This window comes from Phasianus colchicus, chromosome 14 (genome assembly GCF_987193195.1).
Source record: "Phasianus colchicus chromosome 14, bPhaCol1.hap1.1, whole genome shotgun sequence".
Lineage (NCBI taxonomy): Eukaryota > Metazoa > Chordata > Aves > Galliformes > Phasianidae > Phasianus > Phasianus colchicus.
This window is the reverse complement of record NC_143449.1, coordinates 7,060,482-7,081,904: the sequence shown is the minus strand read 5'-3', so window position 1 is coordinate 7,081,904 and position 21,423 is coordinate 7,060,482. Positions and strand designations below refer to the sequence as shown.

General features: G+C 40.6%; 1 protein-coding gene across 4 annotated transcripts in view; it reads left to right on the top strand.

The window, feature by feature from the left end:
* DCX (doublecortin) overlaps positions 1-21,423 on the top strand; it is a 124,770-nt gene that overhangs the window by 60,992 nt on the left and 42,355 nt on the right. For all 4 annotated transcript variants that reach the window (XM_090150092.1, XM_090150091.1, XM_090150093.1 and 1 more), the window contains exon 5: positions 638-978. In XM_090150092.1, coding sequence (XP_090006218.1) covers positions 638-978 — 341 coding nt within the window. The remainder of the gene's footprint in view (positions 1-637; positions 979-21,423) is intronic.

Here is a 21,423-nt window from a genome sequence, read left to right as displayed (position 1 = left end):
ATTTGGTATAGTGTTCTATCTCAGCTGCTGTGAGATCTGACTAATAAATCACTGGTACTAAATGAAGTGTATTTGTTATGCCTGCTACATTTATCAAAGATGCTTTTTGACAAAGATTGTTTAGTACTGGATTTTCATAATTCTTCAGCCTTTACAGAACAGGTACCTTGTGGATGGATGTTGATATTCTCTTGGAAGGGGATGATAGGCTGAAGTAGTAACTAGGTCTGTAAAGATAGAGAAGAAGCTCACAGATTTGCAAAATAATTTAGGTGATTAAATGAAGTAGATGTTTATGAACTTCTAGTCAGCTTAGTGGCATCTTCAGGTAACTAACGCCTTTACAAATCTCAGTCTTATTTAATCCCAGGTTTATGTGACCGAGTGACAGTGTGTGTTTGCTGATATAAGCTGTCTGACTTGCTTACACCAGAGAAATGCTAAATCATATTTTAAATACGCATAAATATAAAATATAAAACTTACACAATGTTTTAATAATAAGATGTCTTTGAAGTTCTAATGAAAACTGTGATGAATGTTTTACAAAGTTAATGGGGGAAAAATGTGTACTGTCTGTTTCTCAGCAGTCTTAGGTTAAGAACTGTATTATACTGGTGTTCATTTCTTTTGAAAGGAGAGAGTTACGTATGCTCATCTGACAACTTCTTCAAGAAGGTGGAATACACGAAGAACGTCAATCCCAACTGGTCTGTCAATGTGAAGACATCTGCCAACCAGAAAGCACCTCAGTCTCTGGCCAGCAGCAACAGCGCCCAGGCAAAGGAGAACAAAGATTTTGTGCGTCCCAAGCTGGTAACCATCATCCGTAGTGGGGTGAAGCCCCGGAAGGCAGTTCGTGTGCTCTTAAACAAGAAGACGGCCCATTCATTTGAGCAAGTTCTCACTGATATCACTGAAGCTATTAAGCTGGAGACAGGAGTGGTCAAAAAGCTGTATACTCTGGATGGAAAACAGGTAGGAGATTTTACAGATGTTGCCTTTTTCTTTTTTTCTTCTCTTGATGCTTTGCTGACTCAGAATAATTTTTGAAGCCTAAAATTAACCTGAGATGATCACTGCCATCTGTTCTCTTAGAAGTCAGTCTTCCCATGCCAGTGGTTAAGTTACTAAATTTTCACTGATATTAATATCAAGTGAAGAATGCAGCCAGCCATCTGAATGAAACAGATGCTCCATCCTGCACGCCAACATGCACTGTGTGTCTTCCGGACTAGCTAAATAAATAACATGGGGAGTTCGGCTTATGGCCACCAGTTGATTTGCCTCCGAAGTAATTACAAGAGCTCTCAGGCTCATGAAATTGTGTTGCTTGACTTGCCCTGCCTCCCACTGTGGCCATGCTAAGATGAAGCAGCTATCCATGTATGCTCTCAATAAGTAGGAGGAAAAGTATGGAACTGTTGCATCTTCTTGACTAAATACATAAATAGATAACATGCAGAATGGGTCTTGGGTCAGAAATATTAGGGTGGTCATCATAATGTGCTTCGTGTCTGCATTTTCCTGGAACTGAAATAAACATCTGTCTCTTGTTAGCAGCTACACAGCAATAAAGCATTTCATATTACCATATCTATGAAAATCCTTAAAAGAATGTGGAGGATAGCTCTGGGGACTGGGAAGAACTAGATTCTTCTTCAAGAAAAATTCTGATCTTGATTTAATAGTTGTGAGTCTGCTGTAATTAAGAGATAATCTTATTTTTGTATCTGTTTTTCTTACTCCAGCTCTTTTGTTAAAGTTGGATACTGGCTATTCTAGGGTTTTATGCTATTGCTTTAAATTTACTTTCCTATCTTTGGAGAAAATTATTCAAATACCTTGCCAACACTAAGCAGTGAGTCCAACCAACATGCAGTCTTTACAAATGAAAATGTTCATCCTCTCAGCACCCAACATTGGTTCATAAAGTCTCCAAGTCCAGATACAGTATCTGTGTGTAGCTCTTGCTTTGTCCCAGCCCATACATAAAAATCTCAACTGACCATCAAAGGTTTTCTTGCCACTTATCTCAGCCCTGCACTTGTTTCATTGTAAGTCATACAGCTTATATGACATACACGGGTGGGCGACTTTCCAGCTAAACTGACTGTACAGTAGCATGTTGTAGTGATACAGGATATGTAATGTACTGGGAACACTGGAAGTGGCTGTGAGAAGTGGGAGAGGAGGGTCAAATGATTCTTTTGCACTGAGGAAAATCGTATGTGGGCGCAGGACCGTGCATTTTGAATCACAGAAGCTTTAAAAAAGGCTTAATGGATGGGTCTGACCCCAAACCAGTTGTCTCCTTATGCTGTCTTGTTGCACTCACAATTGTGGGGATGAGAATCTTAATCTGGGTGAATAGATTGCCTCTGTTCTTTCAGAACAGCTGACAATTTGGAGATTAGATGCAGTTTTGGATGAAGCATGGAAATTCTTGGAGCATGCCCCATTGACAAACCAACTCATAAGCTGGACTGCGTTTATGTGCTGTTGGCTGTACCACTTATGGAAATTCTGTTAATTGTTAAGCAGAAATCTGGAAAATGCTGCTTGCTCTTAAGTTACAGATTGCCTGGAGTAGTGTTGCTGTGGGGCAGAGTGCAGTCTGGTGCTGGAGTGGCTGCCTTCCATGGGGATGTGTCTGAAGACGGAGCGCTAAGATCGTGTAATTTAGCAATTTCAACTGCAAATGCATAGCAGCCACAATATATGGCTGCAAAAGGAATTCAGGAACCTTGAAGGAAAGCAACCTTGCTTTCCTCATGTCAGCCTCAGAGATCCATAGAGAGTGGTACCTAAATTTTGTACTTCGTTCACTGGGGCAACCTGAAAATTTCATCGTCGTGTTTTTGCCACAGATTTCAGTAAAGTCTAATTGAAGTTACCACATTTAACTTGTTTTATTAGCTTTATAATTTACCATTTTATGAAATGTGATATTACATTATGTGTTAGGTACCACCAGCAGTTTTACTGCATGCAAATGTACATTTTGTATTGCAGTTAATGAGAGCAGTGAGATTTTGTAATTTGACAGTAATGCAATGTTTGATATTTGTGGCATCAATTATTGCTGGAGGTCCCTGAGGAGCAAATCTGATTTACCAATGCTTTGTTCTTACTGGAAAGTTTCCTTGAATGCTTATATTTTAATGTAAGCTTATTTGAAATCTCCTACCTATGTGTGTTTTCAATTTTCTAAGCCAAAGCCAGAAGCTTCTGCTTTGAGCACAGTGCTGTTAGGGTTTCATGACATACTGCTCCATAAAGTCTGACCTTCTGATATGATATTAAAGGTTTATTAAAGGTTTTTGCATGTCTGATTCTGACATTAGAAAAAAGATTCTTGAATGCCTAATTCTCATGAATAGTACTTTATTTTCAGAAGAAAATATTCATACAAAAGTGCAAGCTGCTCAAAGCTGAAATACTGACAAGCATCCTGACAGTCCGTCTCTTTGAGTGCCATCAGAGGCGCATTACACTCTCTGCTATGAAATGATAAAATATACAAAAGGAACGTACAAAGGAAAATCATCTTTCCCTACTCCATGAACTGTAACTTAATGAGAGCTGATTATTTTATTTATAGGCATTTCCATGGTGCTCATCAGTAGAGTAATCAAGATGCTTTAGAAGTAGTGGCAATGATAGACTGGTGTGTAAATGATTATATTTCTATGCACTGCAGACCTGCATTTGGAATGAGAAAGCAGTTAATTGAGAGCTGGATGGGATGAGGTACATTTGAATGAATGTAGCACTTAAAACAACAGTGGTTTAGTTTTTTTTACAGAAGTTTGTTTCTTGTTATATCTCAGATTGTTACCCTTTCGAATACTACTACCATTTTGAAATTGCAAAATTAGAATCTTGTGTTTAAGTAGCTTACTTTACTTGCTCTTGCATACATTTTCAGTGCTTTGTGCCTACTCTGTCTGCTGCTTCTCTCCTTGGAGCATACCACCACCTTATTGAAAAAAACCCTAGAACTCAGAAGCAGCTTCAAACTGTTGACCAAAGAAGAGTCTTTACAGAATCACAATACAGATTTATGTTTTCAACTGTCACAGCTACATAGAATGAAGTATCTGCTAAAGAACTCAGTGCATTAAACAACAACTTAAGACAGTAGATTAAATTCAGCATTTTGTTTCATGACTGCAGCTCCCATTCTGCTGAGATACATATAATGTAATTTATGTGTATGTATATACGGATGTGTGCAGGACTGAATTTGGCCTGACCCGTGGGTCATGTCATAAGGCAGTTGTATTGGCAGATTCTTTCTCTTTTTTTAATCTGTTACAGTTATATCCAGCGTACCAAATAAGTCTGGATTCCTGGGAGCACCGACTGTTTTATAAACACATGATGACAGTTTCTGCCTCATGTAGTTAAACTGAAATAGAAAGCAGAATTTGACACAGTGGATGAAGTTGCATTCAAATATTTTGAATGCAGTAGTCAGAGGTAGACCTTGCAAATGTTGTATAGCCATAATGTCGCACTTGTGCTTGAGCTTCTTTCACTGTGTTGTACAATAAATAGGTGTTTAGGAGAGAGGAAGCAATTTCATAACCAACAGCCCAGTGCCCATCTTCCGTCGTCTGTATATCTTGCTTTGCAAGTGGTGTCTGTCAGCATTTATTCCTGCTTTAAGAAATTAATGTCTTTTGTCCATGCTGAACTTTTTTCCTAAGCTGTCTTGCATTCCAAAGTCTTAGTAATTAGTAATTCAGAACACATACAAAGAGGTCTAGCAAAAAAAAAAAAGTAGTCTGTTTTTTTTTTTTTTTTTTTTTTTTTAATGTGATTGGATGAGTAATGTGATTGGATGAGCTCTAGAAGGACCAAAAATGTATGCAGTAGGTTCAGTACTATGTTATCATTAAGGTGCTTTTCAGTGGTATAGAATTCCTTCTGTCTTTTCTTTAGCAGATGTATTGCCATGTCTTAATTAACTAAATACCCCCCATTCCATCAATTAGCATCACTGAATAAACCGAAAAAATGTACTGTCCAGGTGGGAGATATTTCCTATAGATGTTCTGGTCAACAATCAGGACAACTGAGTGCCTTTTTTGCCTTAGTAACATACAGTGATCTCCTTTGGACTTTAAAATCTTCAAGCACAGGGAGAGGTCATGCATATACTATTTATTTGCTTTTATCTAGCCCAGACAAAGTGCTTCTATTCCATCTGAGTGTTAGCTGTCTCACCAAATGGAATTATATACGTTTATATGTCATGGTACTTGTGAACATGCTCTCAAAATAATTTCTAGTCTTAATAAAATGATCCCTTCTGGCAATCTTATCTTTGATAAGGATTTCTTGTGGCAGGTGATGAGTGGAGTTTATTTATCTGATTGCAAAGCTGATGCAAATGCGCAGGAGACCAGAGGAGAAATCGCCATTTCATTGTAGATGCTGCACTGCATTGAGGAAGAGCAGGAGCTGCAAGGAGGAAGAAGCAGGATGACTAAGCTCACAAATGCTAAAGGTTGATTCTTTCACATAACAGCTAACAAAGTAGTTGGTAAAGCAGCATCTGATGCTTCACTACTAGTAAAAATGTATTCTGGGTGCATGCATGTAAGCTGCACTACAGAAACCAAACAAACTTTGCAGTTGTTGCACTGATTTTAAGCTGATATTTGGAAACAAACCAGTAAAAATTTCACCACTGAAGTACCATTGCTAGCAATGGACCAAACTCTGTTGCCAGGATAATGTAGTTCTATTGATTGTATTAATGAACTTTAGTTAATATGACACAGAATAAGGTTTGTGCCAAAATATACAAATGCTTCCAACTGCTGTGATTTGTAATTGATGCTCAACAAGGTGAATAACCCCCTGGCATATCTAGTAACATCTGCATTGCTGAAAGATCAGGGGTAAAAATAAATAAAGAAATCCCTCTAGAGCCCTGGAGTTAGTTAATTTATGCCCTGAGGCATGAGGTTCAAGGCTACAAAGCAAACAAATTGGTTTGCATGTTAGAACATGCAAAGATGTTGAGGTGCAGACATGCTGAGAAGTAGAATCTGAAATACCTTGTCCTTATGAGACTTTGTAACTGCCCATTCAGATTCCATTGGAGGGTCCATTCAAGCAACCCCACAACAAAGTAGTTTAATTCACTTGTGAAAAGCTGGGGAAGATTTACCCTCAAAACTAATGGGAGGGGCAAACAGGAGATGAGTGTATTTCTTAATCCTGCATCCTGCAAAAGGATCTGCAAGAGCTGGCACTAATGGGGAGAGGTGAATCCTGTCTTCCCTCCCTGCTGCCTAAAGCCATAACAATGAGACTGTATCTGTTCTGCATCTTTTTCCCAGACCTTTTTAGGGCTCCTTGTTAGCTGCTGAGATTTGGCAGGCCTTTCATAAACCTCCCATTTTGATATCAGAAGGACAGGTCTGGCTCAGGACTTGCAGAGAAATTAAACAGGCAGCTCAGCCCATAGCACCTCACTTCATTCTAGGATTAATTCTGTGCTTCATTCCTTCTCACTGCATTTGCAGGCTGCTTCGAATCAGGTTGTCTGTGTGATATGACTAGCAAATGCATGTCATGCAAAGAAGAGTAAGTAATAATGTATGGGCTGAAGAACTTCTGAACCCAAGCCACTTACGTGGCCAGACAAGGCAGCCTGGTTCCCTATCTTTAGGGAGCTCTTAGTCTAAGCTAGAAATTCAGCTTTGCCTGATTCATGCAACGACTAGACGCTAACGCAGACAAAACCAATTTGGCCTCAGGTATCCCTTAAGGATTTTATTATATGCTAGAGTGAATAAGCCAGGCTTCCATGAACGCATATCTAAGTACTAATGATGAAATATTCAGAAGATTTTCTGAGGTATTATTCAGAAACCTTATGCTTCTTAATTTCTGTTTACATTGGTCTATGGGCCGCAGAATCAAGGATAAAAGAGCCTGTCTAGGATACTAATGGTTTCCCCAGAGTGTGCCCATCAGACACTGTTGCTGAAACTGTACCTAGATAGTGTCTTCAGTACTGTGCCAACTACAGACAGTAGTGAAAAATGCTATAAACCTGTAGTACTGATGCTATGATAAATTCTGCCAACAAGCAAGCTGAGAATGGTGCTTTCCACCCCTTGTGAGCATAAAGAATTACTGACTTAAACACGTTTACTGAATACCTACTAAAGCTGTTATGTTCTAGCTCTTTTTTTCTCATAGGCGATCAATTGATTTGCATTGTGGCCTGTTTAAAAATAAATGACCGAAGAGTGTCCAGCTTCAGGGATTTGGCTGATCGTAGTGTCACAAGGGTTTTGACAAATACCAGCTGACACATATGGCCTTAGATCAGTCATTGCCAGAGGTGGCTCTGGAAATAAACAAAATTTTGCCTTAGACCTGCTCCACGGCTGGAGCTCTCTGAGGAAGCTGCTTCTGGAGCAGTGTTCAATAAGGTGTTGAATTAAGTATGTCTTTCCCCTCCAAGGACAGATTGAAGTACTGGAAACTATGGACAGACTCTAGTCAGTTTTCCAGTTTCACATATTTTTGTTTTCATTATCCTTTCCTGTTGTGTGTAATTTAATGGTGGGAGAAGGTGACTTGTTTTCTGAGAGGCTGCCCTGTGTACAGCCTCTGAGTCATAATTCCTGTATTTATTAAAGCAGAAGCAGTTTGATCTCAGCAGCTCAAGTCTTGATCACATCTGTTCTCACGTGAGCATTGAAGCTGATGTGGTTGCAGTTGGTGGTGTCTCCAAAAAACTCCCAAGGCCATGTACAGAGGCAGAGGGAGACAGTGAAGAAAGCCTATCATCTTGCAAGATTTGGCAGATATTTTGCCATTGCTTTAGCTCAGCCTCTGGTTCTGGAAGGTGCTGTGCTCACACTTGCCATCCAACAGGTCTTTGGCACCATTTGTTGGCATTTTGTTGTTCTGTAAACACTGGCCAAAAGTCTAATGCATCTATTGTCTTCTTAAAAAAGTGAGTCTCAAAGTCCAGAAGCAGGCTGTAGTACTACTTGCTGAAAACTGTTGGTCTTCTGGAAATTCAAGCCTTGCTAGCAGACACGTATTGACCAAGATTCGCATGAACATCTGCTCCTTGTATCACAGATGGCAGGCTGTCAAAATTATTGGAGGACACAGGCAGATCTGACCTGATGACCTAGAAGTACATGGCCCCTATCACTGAATTCTGGTGCTATTCACACCCCAAAAGAGAGAGATGTTAAAAATTCAATCCTCACCAGCATCTTTATTTTAGCAGTTCTTTCTGTCATAGAGAGTGACACGTTCCCTTTTCACTCTGAATCCCAGGAGAGAAGAGGATTATTCACTGTAGTGCCAGAGGGTTTATCTAGGAATAAATAGGCTGAAAATGAGCAAGGGAAAATTAGGCTGAATAACAGGAGCTGAGACAGGTTGAAAAAACCTTCTATTTTTTTTTTTTTTCAATCACTAATTATATTATCATATGAAACAGAAGTTTCTGGTTCCTTTTATTTGTCAAGTAGAAATCCCAGAATCGTAAATGGGAGTCCCACCTGCTCTGACAGGGAGCAGATATCTGGAATTTATTCTGTGCAAACATCTACCTGAACACTTGGAATTCAGTAGATGCCTTATTTTGATGACATGGTAGAAACACAAATTACATGTAGTTTTTTTTCCCTATGTACTGGGGAAACAAGACAAAACTATGTCTTGTTTATTCTGGTAAGCCTGAGTCCTCAGCTCTTATGCTCTGAATGGTATCATATTAGGTACATTTACTCATGTTTATCTACCTACTCTAGTGCATCAAGTGAGGAAATACTTTCCTGACCTTACCCAGCATGAGAGACCTCAAGAATCTGATTATGGATGGTCCTGTATTCCGCATCCCATAGTAAATTCCACCTCTTCTTGTCTGTCTGAATCCATTGCGTCCAGTGCTTCCTTTCCATACCCTTCAAGCTCTTCTTGGCCTTTGATCAAAAGGCTGTTTTCACTCTATAGTGGAGAGCTACGACAGCTCATGCTTTGCTTTAGGAAGAGCTTGCACTAGATATGGCTAGAAGCATGCAGCCAAACAATTGAGGCTGATAAGAGAGTGTGATAGTACTATCATCCAACACAACAGTATTTCCTTTCTTTCTTGTCCCTGAAACTACACACAAAATGGAACCAGCAATTTTTATTTTCTGTATGTATGTGCATCGTGATACAACTGAAGTATTAGGAAATGAATCCATGTTGCAAAGGGCCCATACTGAGCAGGAGAGGTTGTCCAAAGCCTTCCAGCCATGTGTTTTATACATAATGCTGGTGTCATTCAGATGTGTCTGTGTGGGACAAGTGATAGCTTTACTTATGTGCAGAGGATAACAGCTTCCATCCACCCCCAGGTCTGCCAGGGGTGATGAAAGATATTGGCACAGAAACGTAATAAATGCATGTCTAAAGGAGTTTAGAAGAAAAAAAAAGCTGGACCCAATCCATCCAGATTGTCAGAATTGGCTAAGGTAGGCCTGCATATGTGGGGAAGTGCAAGGCAAGCCATGAAAGCTAAGGGCTATTCCAGTTTGTGCTCAGGGCTTCCCAGGCTGCAGCAAATCGATTAGCAGACAGAGCTGGAATTGCAGGACTGCTCCTGGAAATTTGCTTAGCTCTGAATTTAAACTCAGTAGGGAAAAGTGAGCAAGGCTAATAAACTGAGCATTTGCTGCTCCAAGTCAAAAGGCACACCCTCTCCCCTGTGAACATACAGTCACTCTTTTCTGAATTAAGACACAGTTCTAGTTTTCTTGTTAAAGCAAACAGGGTGTGTGCGAGTATATGCACGTGTACTTATCTCTGTAAATATGTTTTAGTAAATATTGCAGACATAGCTCTACAGCTCAGCTTGCTGTCTGGGTAACCTAAATTCTCCTCTTACAGTAAAAAGATACTCTGAGTCTGTAACATTACTTTGAAAATATATTTGATTACTTCTACATTATGCTTTGAGATAAATGCAAATCTCATTTTCATTAACAGTTTCAAATTTATCCACATATTTTAAAAGGCATAGGAAACTTTTGTGTGTTGGTTCATGATGCTTTACTATTATTTTCTATCTTGAAAAATAGATTGAAAAATGCATAGGATTTTTCAACTACTAAGTTGTAATCTGTTTTTCAGTAATTCTTTCTTTTCTTCCTCAAAGGGAGGAACTAGTTATGAACAAAAACTAGAGGGGAAGACAATATGCATCATTCATTAAAAGGATTTTTTTCAGGAGATTTTGCTTCAGTCAGAAGGTATGTGAGAGATCAGTCATTCCAGGTCTGAGCCCTGTTATCTGAAGGACAATGAACACAATAAATACAATGTACTTTATTGGCTCTGCTGGAATAATTATGCAGCCAGTGAGCCTGCTGGGCAGCAGGGGAGAAGCAGGACTGTGAGCTCCTTCCCTGTGCTCTCCTGCCCTCACCATCTGCTCTGTGTTGTGTATTTGGTACTCAGTCCCCTACAACTACCAGGGGCCACAGCTCTGCTTCTGCCACTGCCTTGTGTGAGCATCACTCCCAGGTTGTGATGGAGCTCTTCAAGCCACCGTGCAAAATCCCCAGCCATGCTCATACTGGGATACCAAGATGAATAGGCAGTATAATGGAAGATCATAAGTGCAAAATAATGCACACTGGTATAAATTACTCTCATTCTTAGCTTTTAAATTAGATATATCTATTCAGCTGAGAGGATTGGTCTTGATGAGGCAGGCTAGTACAAATGTCTTAGCACAGATTCAGAACAAAATAACATGCTGGAACATATGGTATACATACAAAATTTAGAGAGGAACAGTTTTAAATGTTGCTGTAGTCCTTTTACCCTTCCACTTTAACTCTCCACTTCATCTCTCCACATTCACAAATGAGCCTTGGAAGATAAGTAAATAATTTCTCCAGAGACTGTGCTGACCTGTAGGCCTCTGCAACGCTCCCATCTGCACTAAAAAGGATGGAATAGCTTACACATATGCTTGGAAACTCGTTTGTAAATGTATTATAGCCAGACCAGAATTTTGGTGAAATGTAAAGTAAGTTGCAAATGGTCAAAACGTGTGTACTGTGGAGAGTTCAGTGCCAAATCACCCAGGCTTACACTGCTCTCCATGGTTTCTACATTGTGGTATGGTTTAGTGCCTCTTAGTTTGACATCCAGGAGTTTGACTCTGGCTAAGCTATCAGGATGGCGTGGCACCCTGGACATTAATTTACTTTGGAGGTTCAAGGTGTCTAGATATGTGCAGAGGCTGAGAGACACTATAGGTGTGGCTTTGCAGATGGGGAATAGTCTCATTTTCTATAGACAGAGGCGACACCTGCATGATATGAAGCATTTGAAATGGTTTTGTCAAAACTGTGTGGAGTGATTCTACTCTTTACATTTGGGGCAGAAAAATACAGTGCCTGTGGAAGTTTTGCTCTTAACACATTCTTCAGTCCATTCTTCAGATGTGAGTTGTATAGCTCAGCCGTTTCTTTGATGTTCCCAATTTTCACACTGTATTTATCTCCAAAATGGTATCATTGAAATGGAGAGAAATTACGCCCTTCATTCTGGTTCCCTACCTTGTTGTATTTTAATAGTCTGAAGTATTTTAATAACGGAAGCAGAAGCAAAACTGCAGTGCAGTGACTTGAACATTATAATAATTTTAAACCTAGAAGATGAATTATTTGGGAGACAAATGTATCAAGCTGAGAAGAAATCTGTTTGAAATCTTAAACCTGAGAGGCCTTCCATCATGGAGCTCAGCTTTCTGGAAAGGCAGGAAGAGGACTAAACTTCTCTTCCTCAAATGTGCACGTATCAGAAACCTTATCAACTGCTGGCAGACTGCAGGATTACATGTAAATGAAGAGTATCAAAGAGTCAGAATAGATAGCCAACGGTAGGAGCTAAGAATGCTATTCTTGCCTAGCTGAAAGCCCTTCATAATGGATTAGAAACAAGAACTTACATCTCTTAATACCAGCGAAAAATTGAGGCATCTTTTTGCTTCTAGTGAATTTTAATACTTTCAGAGTAAATGATACTGGGAATTTCTGACATTTTAGACAACCCTAGTTGGAGAGTTGCAAAATGTGTCCCACAAAATGAAAGCCATAAGGCTGCCTGGATTTTGTGTAAGACTCTCAATAGAGAGTTGGTGAATGTTATTTTTAGCTCTCTATAGCAACAGAGATCTTTACATCCTTGGTGTTTCTTGCAGTTTTAAAATGGAGAGCAGTTTCCAAAATGTCTGCTTTTCCTTGAATTTTTATCCACCTCACGAACATCTCCATAAAGGTTTTACACTGCTGTTGGCACCAGGTAGTGATTTAGTGCCAAGCTGTGCAGAATTACTCTATCAAACACTGTTTCTGCAGAATGCTTTTTCTCCCAGAAAGCAGATGCTGGTAACAAACAATTCCATCTGATTCTGACGTTCATTATTTGGGTTGTTTCCAGTTGTATCTGTGAAGCATTCAGCTTAGCGTAAAATGGGCAGTAAACAACAAAAAATAAAGTTGAACCCAAAAGTGGATACACGAAAAACTACTGTACACATCTCATAATATTTAATACTGGTGAAAACCAACTTTTTTTTTTTTTTTAAGTAAACATAGCTCACCAAAGACTTTCTTACTTTCGATAGTATGGTAGTTGCTACAGGAAATATGGAAATATTTTATGATAGGTGACAGGCATTGTGCTTCAGAAAGTCAAACAGCAAGAGTGGGCCTTGGGGCTCCTGGCATTACTCCTAGAGTCAACTGCAGGCTGTGGCCTGGGTTAAGGCAATTGATTTAGCAGTTTCAGATGGGTATGCTTTGCCTCATTTAGACTCATGGGGGGGGCTGAAATGGGGCTATAAGTTTTCACATATGTCCTAGCTGCTCTTTTAGGAAAAATAGAAGATATTCACCTGTAAGATTCATAATGTGGAGCGCTCTGAGGTTTCTCACGTCCTTTATTTATTTATTTTTTCTTTCGTCAAAAGACTTCCCAGATTGGATAAGAATATGTATTTCTTAAGTATTTCTTACAGCTAACATTACTCTAGCAATCAGTAAAACACAGACCATGGTTTGAATTTTCATTTCTTGCTCTCTTTTTTTCTCCCATTTTATTTCTTCCCTGCCTGCATGCATGGGGATTTGCCTGTTTGCTTTGCTTTCTTTGCCATATTGTTTCAATTATCAAACAATCTTTTTTCACTTCCACTTGACTTATATGTGGGTTTGACTTACAACTGGGACAATGTAGTCATTTTGGCAGATGTTTTGTGGACCACCTTTCTGCTGGTTTTTGGGCCACCAGCTAAGTCTGGTGAAGAATGTTAATAGCACTGTAACAGATTCAATTCTTCTTTTTGTTGCATCCAGATATCATGTATGGGATACCTGGGTTTCATACTCCAAAAGTCTGTCTTTTAACACAAAGTAAGTGTCCAGGTTCTGCCCCCTCAGCGGGTGAAACCCATTGACAGTGATCTCTTTTTTTGTATCTAATGCTGCATGTAGGCCAGGAGACAAAGCAGAGATTGATTCAGTCCCAACCTTTATCCCCTTCACATGTGATTCCTTTCCATAAGTCATGCTTTCACTTCTTTTTTGCAGTCTGGCAGCTGCAAGGGCTGGTTGCTTGGTGACGTGCTCAGCAGCACAAAGAGCTCTCAGCTGGGAGGCCAGGTCTGTTGGCCACAAACAGCTGGGGTAATTTTATTTGTCTTTCTCTTGTTCCTGTTAATTGCAGGGAGCTGAATCAAAGTCAACTTATAATATAAATGGGAGTACCAGCAGATACTATTTATGGCTTCTTTAACATCCCTCTTTTACTCCCTGAGTCAGGAAAGTTGCATTGTACACCAGTAGTGGTCTGTTATTACAGAGGTGTAGAAATAAAGTCAAAAGGCATGATTTACACTTCTGGTTCTGGTGAGCTTTTAGCAGACGGTATTTAAAATAAGTTGTCAGATTGGGTATTGGATTTATGAATCATTCCTTAATTTGATGTGTGAGTGCTCATTCATTCTTTGTACAAATCCTACACTGTGTGGGTCACCTTCATGAAACAGCTGTTAATGACTTTTTTCCACCTCAGAAGGATGTACTGCCCCTCAGATTTCATGTAAGATAAAAACAAAACTCCAAGAGTTCAGTGTTGTGATTTAATAACCCAGGAAAAGACCTTGGTATTACAAGCACTGGTTTCTCAATTCTGCTCCTACACGGATGATATTATCCCAAGTTCTTTGATATATTAGCTGTCTCATTGACATACTAAGATATACTACAGTCTCTGAAGAGATGTTGAGGAGACCTGATGGCTTTCTACTTAGGCAAGACTGTCTGTCCTAGATAAAAGAAAGTACAGGGGGAGAGGTGACAAGGGGACATCAGTACTGCTCAGCTGGTGCTTCTGAGTAGCAGGACCTCTCAGACAAGGGTGTTGGGTCTAAGTGCTACCAAGATCTGAGGCATCAGCTTAGATACATCAGAGCAGTTAGGCATGTGAAGAAATTCCAGCAAGTCAGTTTGTGTGGAAGTGCACTGCAGGGTTTGAGAAGCAGTATTCAGCACTTAGAGGGGAAAAGCAAGGAAACCCACCATGGCTGAAGCTGGTCTCACCATACTTCTACTATTATAGTTAATAAGGACCACTGTATATGTTCCTAAATTACCAATTTTTTTTTTTTAGCTCTACTTTGCAAGACTTTTTTGTTATTTTGAGTGTAAATCAAAACTGATTCCAATCAGTTGTTAATTTTATGCTTTGGGGTAATTTAATTATGCAAATTACTATACAATAGCTAAGCAAGTAAACTCTAACACTGAATATTTACGGTCCAGTGATAAAACTGAATGAAGTGAATAAAGAATTTATCATATACACTAAAGGATCTGCCTTTAAACTCCTAAGAGCAGAAAGCACAATAGGTTCACGCATTTTCTTCCCTGATCAAAAGCCCTGAGCTTCAAAGAAATAAAGCTACCTTTGGAGAGTTTGAGCTGCTCTGTTCCTAGGGCTGACGTCAAGGAAGATAGGGTAATATGAACTGAAGTGGGAATGTACCTGCTTAACACTGCTAAATCTATCATACAGAATTGCTGAGGGAAAAGCAAAGTTTTGTGAAATCTTCTGATCCAATTGTGAAAATGAGGACTCACTTTCAGTGCCTCCCATTCAGGGAGCTGTGAGCAAGTGTACTCTGAAGGTACTCTGGGTTTCTTTGGACCTGCCTCTCCAAGCAAAACCATGCAAAAAGATAAAGTGCATTATTTGTGAAGGGGGAGCTTTTCTCCTCCTCTGCAACATCAGCTATTTGCCTGTCGCAGGGGCTGTGCATCAGCCTGCATACACCAACAAACTGATCCTCTGTGTCAAATCTTATGTAAATGCAACAGCCTAATCCCCCTGTCCTAATAGGAATTTCACACCTTAATCCTCACTATGAACAGGGGCAAGGGCATTCCTGCTAGGCAGTTTGATGCACCTTATTTTGAGAAAAATCACTGTATATAAGTTTGTGGCAATAGGGAAACTGTATTCTCCTATATATACAGAAGACTGAAGCATGTCATTCTAATAAAAGTGAGGGGATTATATTCCTAAATTGTCAATGGATTCTGGGGGATTTGCTACACCAAATGAGACCATTAGCCTGCCATGTCCTTCATTTTGCCCCTGGCCATCTTTTTTTGCTTCAGCTGGAAATGCTCCCTGGGTGATACAGCGGTGTCTACAGGGGCGGGAGGAAAAGAATTCTCTCCTGACCCCTGCAGCAATCCAGGTTATACCTCACAGCTTGGCACTGCTCATGGTGTGCTGGGCTTGCACTGCTCAAGTTGAAAGAAGTGTCAGTCAGTGCATGTGGTGTCATTCTGAATAAACCCGTAGGTGACTTTATTATGTAACCTCAGAGAAGTATTACAAAGGCTGAAGTGTAGCCCACAGTGGGGCTAGGTAGTGCCTGCCTTGAACCCATCTTTGTCTGTGTAGATTTGTGTTAATCTCTCAGGCATAAAGATTTATTTCTTAACCAGATGAGAAGACCAGCAGATGAGAAGACCAGCACTGTTCCTAAATTGCCACCTCTGAAAAGAAGGATGCAAGAGTGCATTTCATATCACAGCTGAGAAGTAATTGCTCTGTGCATAGACAATCCATTTCTCAGTCTCAGAAGGACCATGGCTGTGCCTCTTACATTCCTGGTTACAGAGATAATTGTGGGTACAAATCAGGCAACTGGATGTGCTGTTATTAAGCATCATACTAAGTACAGTTCCCCCAGTCTGTTTGCTAGATGCCTTTTCTGCATGCACAGACGGGGTGGATCTTAATCAGCTGTGGATTAACCACTAACACAGAACACAATGTGTGCACAGCTTTACAAGCAACTGTGGTTTGCTGGCCATTTGGAAGAAATCTGTGTACATGTGTCCTGTAATTTGCACTGCCAAACTCTTCCAAACCAGCCTTTTGTTTTAGTTTATTTCTCACTGCAGAAGCTTTTTATTCCTTGTCCCGCTCTCTTGTTGCAGCACCAGTCCTACTTGGCTGCTCTTTGTTTGCTCTGCTGTTACTAGACACTGCAGTTTGGACTTGCTTCTCACCGGTGCACGAATGAGGCTCTCCACAAGGCAGGCCTTTATATCTATTCTCTATAGAGTTTGTTCTACTATGCCACCCTTTGAGCATTTACATGCAAAATACCAGTGCACTGAGTCAAATCTGCCACTACACAAGAGTGACTGAATGAACTAAGCCTTGATTTTTTTCCCAGGCCATCTGACTGTGGAAACTTTTGTTCTTTGCAACTCTAAATACTTGTGTTGTTTTAAATGATATCTGACTGTAGCTCATTTAAACATTTGTGGCTTTTCCTTTGGAATGATTTCACTGTCCCAGTTAGATCCTGTGGAGCAAGGATTGGAAAATCCACTTTATGAAAAACTATAATTTTAGAGTCAGCAATGTCTCATATAGCAAGAAATGCAGTTTTGAGGGTAGCTTTTACCCAGTTATTTAAATTCTTCTGTCATTTAGGAAAAACCCATCTGTAACAACAAAGGCCATAGCATGCCCAAAAGTTTCTTTCTTTTTACCCATGTCCAGCATGAAGTTGAAGTGGCCTCTGTGCGTTCAGACCCACAGAAGAGCTGTGCCCTTGTGCTGCTGTCCCTGTCCTGGTTGGGTTCAGTTTGTAACACTGAGGAAGTCCTGAGACATCTAGAGGAAACTGAGACAATTATCAAGTTTGAGTGTGTTGAGTATCCCCTGCAAATGCAGCCTTTCCTGGACTTTTGTAATGGTTTTGGTAATTGTATGTCATTTTTGCAGCCTGGCTATAGCAATTTTTATATTTTCTGTTTTGATGACCTTTGCCAGCATTTTCTTATACTCAAGAGTTCCGAAAGTGCCAAAGCTGACTATGCTCTTGTGTTTAACAAATGCCTCAGTCAAGAACTTAAAATAATTTATTATAAAAAATATAAGGAACGAAAAAGTATCTCATTACTGCTCAGGCCAGAAATTACAAAACCCAGAAATTTCTTCCAGCCTTACTAGATCATGTCTTGAACAGAAATTCAGCACCTGTGTCCAACCTGCCAGCACAAGGAAGGAGAGAAAACAGGAATGTTCACTCCCTCCAGGCCTTTCCAGCTCTGATTCCCCACTAAGCACTTCACAGATGTTATCCTGCATTGCTTTGTGCTTTCAATCTCAGCTATTTCTACTTGTATCTTGTTAATTGCAAAAAAGTGTATGACTATTGTCTTTGCTATAACACTGTACCATGTTTAAGATGGTGTCTGCAAGAGAGGATATACTGTGTAGTGCCTTTAAACTTTGGGAGAGACTAAGTTCCGTGAAGCTATGGAAACCAAGACTGAGAGCATCCCTACTGCTGCAGTTGTAACAGCTGCACTGTTCACAAATGCAGAATCTTAACTGTGCCACAGGCTGAGCTTTCTTAAACTCACATAACAAATAGCTAAGGTTTGCTACATTCAGGGGGAGTTACACCAGCTGCAAGTCCTGATGAATATAAAGGAGATAGCAGGTAATGCATGATGGAATTTGTTTGTTTATGAGTGTACTTGCACAGACCCAATTGTAGCAGCAGCTCACTAATGCATTGTGTTGCTTTTTCGGAAAGAAATGTGGAAAATGAACATAATAATTATACATATCCTAAAAGTTTTTATTGTTTCCATCAAGCTATGCTGAGCAGTGAGAGTAAAGAGAGCAAAGGGGCTGAGGGAGGGGGACCTGGTTGGCCTCGCTCAATATAAAGCACTTTGAGACACCATCCTTGCTGGAGTTGGCAATGGTGTGTGCTGACAGCAGCTCCCCAGGGCATTTTGCCTGAGGCAGGTGTGTGCTGCTGGTACCCCAGGGGGAGCAGATACTCAAATAGCCAAAGCTGCACCATTCTGTCGGGCCCAGAGCGCACCTCTCTGCATGCCTGCCAGATGGTGCAGAGAGGCCTTCACTTTGCCCTCACTGCTCCGTCTTGTCTGCTCCAGCTGCCAGTTGCTGCTTGGGGGAGACTTGATTCCCTTGGTCCCTGCACATGGTAGAGTTAATGTCAGGTTGCACTGGGCTCTGGCGTCCTTTGGACACCACACCTCAAGTACTTGAAAAACCTTCCTGAGAGTGCCAGCTATTCGTGTGCTGCTGTTAGGGCTAGGCTCCATGCGAGGCACAGGAAGCTGTATCCTCACCTTAATTTCCAATTAAGTGGATTTGTAACAGCAAGGCATGATACTCAACGTTTTTATTCTCCTTTTAGCTGAATAGTTGGGAGGAAGATGCCCAACTCCCAGTGGAGAGCTAGAGAAGAGTTACTTGTGGGTTGCACCCGTATAATTTGCACTGAGCTGGCACAGTGGCAGAGCTACTATTTCAGACACCACTCTGAGCAAACGTATTCCCAGAGCACAATGTGTGTGGGTCTTGAACTTGCAGAAATCCATTAACAGGGCTGGTATGGGAGTTGTCTGGCTGTCACATGGGTTGTGTTTGCAAGAATCCTGTTAGAAAAAATGGATCCTTCTTGACAATAGAGTAACCCCAAAGCAAGATTTTAAGATGTTGTAAATGGGAAGACCTGAGGTGCTATTTGCAGGGCAAGACTGATATAAGCTTGGAAAGCACTATTAAAAGCAGTGCAGAATTATTGATTTATGCTAGCTGATAATGTGTTCCTAAAGCTGCTTTTTAAACCAACACAGTTCTTATTGCTTGCCTTTGTCCTTTCTCACGTTGTTACTTCTGTCACTTGCTCAATGTGCTGACAATTTAAAAATGTATTTGGAAGGAGTGTTCAGTGGATTTTGAATGTGATACCATTAACAGGAGCATTGTTCTACCAGTCTCGGCAATTACTTGATTTCCTCTGCAGGGCAAATCTGCAGTTTTATCCACTTAGGCACGAGATTACCACCTTGTGAAACAACATTGCTATTTCCTTTGCCAAATCCCACCCAGCATGTGAGGGTGCTGCAGGCAGGAGGTTAGGCGTTTGTCTGCTTCATTGCTGGCAAGGGGAAAAATGTATATGCAGAGGAAAAATCTTTCCTGACTTCTCTGACCTGAAGAGGTCAGAATAGTTTTTAAGTAACTGCATCCATGTAGCAGTCTTATTTTTTAGTAGAGCAGGAGCTAATGCAGCCAGTTTGCCTAGTACTGTCCATTCAGCATCTCCGTTGATATGTTAATCACATCCTCCTCAGCAGTCTGCTAGAACCAGCAGCAATGATGTAACCGAGCTCCCAGCAAATCCTTTGTTTAAGCGACTGCTTCTGCTCTGAGCCTCTTGGGCTGCGGCAAAAAGAGCTGCATCGAAGGGGAAAGAAAGGAGCTCCGAGAAATAACTTACCCGTTTGCCTTGGAAGGGCAATTTTCCTCTGAGGTGCTTTCCCAGTTATTTTGTTGTTTGGTTTTTTATTTTTTTTATTTTTATGTTTGTGCCGTTTGTATCCATCCAATACCATTCTTCTGCTGAAAGTTTTCCATAATAGAGCCCAGGATAGAGCCCTTTTCCTCCATTATATCAGCGAGGCATCGAAGAAGTAGCTTTAAAGATCTGTCTCTGGCTCAATAATTTACTCAGTGTGTGTGGAAATGTAGTAAACAGATGGACCAGATCAGTGAGGTGGTACCACTGTCTCCAAATCTCAGCAGAGAATCTGGTATGCAAAACTGGACTTTGCATATTTTTACTCAACAGGAGACAAAACAGTCTTCTGATGAAGAGACTCAGGTTTCTTTCATTCCTATAGAGGTAATTAATAGACTTTTACTTACTGAAAAGGCATCTGCTCCATGTTGCACTCCGCTTTTCTGCTGTGCAGAGGCCATTAGCAAGCACGTCTTCAGCACAGTAGCAAGTGATAAGGAAATCAGACCTGGTCTCAGAAGGATGAAGATGAAATCTGCTTCACATGATGAAAGGCAAATGGGGGAATGGTTGACCAGAGAAGATAAATGTCCTGTCTTGAACTTCAAAACATGAATATACTTGTACCAAAATACTTAGTATGCTGACCTCAGAGCATCAAGTGCCACAACAGATCAAATGCTTGGCCCCAGTGAGATCACGTTGTACACACAGCACACCTGTGATTTGGCATAAACATCCTGACATTCTGTCTTCATCTGTGGTTGTACTTGCTTTTTATTGATGTGTTTGGGAGGAGCCTATGGCTGTAGGCAGTGTCATCTACGGAGTGACTGGACACTGTGTGTTCCCCAGAGCTACAATATCAGAATGGAAGATAGGGCTCATTTCTTTCGTAGCACAACCAGAGGTGGCCTTGGTTCACACAGACTGTTCTCAGAGTGCTTCACTGGCTCATTTTAGTACAGCTGCCTGAGAGGTGATGAATAGCAGAGCCCATGTGCAGACATAGGATCTGGTAAAGAAGGACATGTGTTTACATACCCAGTGGGCAGGGAAGTCAGTCTCATAGAAGTAAAACACATATCAGCACAGGTGAGCAGAGAGGAGCCTGAGGGGTATGCTGCCTCCCTCTTGTAAATGTAAATGCTTTTGAGATTTCTTCTATAATAGGTAGCTATGCTTAGAAACATATCAAATGTGGGGAAAAGGGTTTTAGAAAACTGCAATAAAGGCCAAATCCTGCAGCCAGTGTTCTAACCTAGAAAAATTTGTCTTATTATTTTGTACAGGTTTTATCAGCAAGACTCAAAAGTTCATTTGCTTGGTTGTAAGAGACATCTAAATTAATTTTTTCAGCCTTTGTTTGCTAGAGTTGATCCTGAGTTTGAAGATGCTTACAGGAGGTAGCTTGTCCTTGCTTTGCCAGAGGTTTACTCACTGAGGAGTAGGGAAAGCAAACAGTGCCTTTTTGCTTGGCAGCTGCA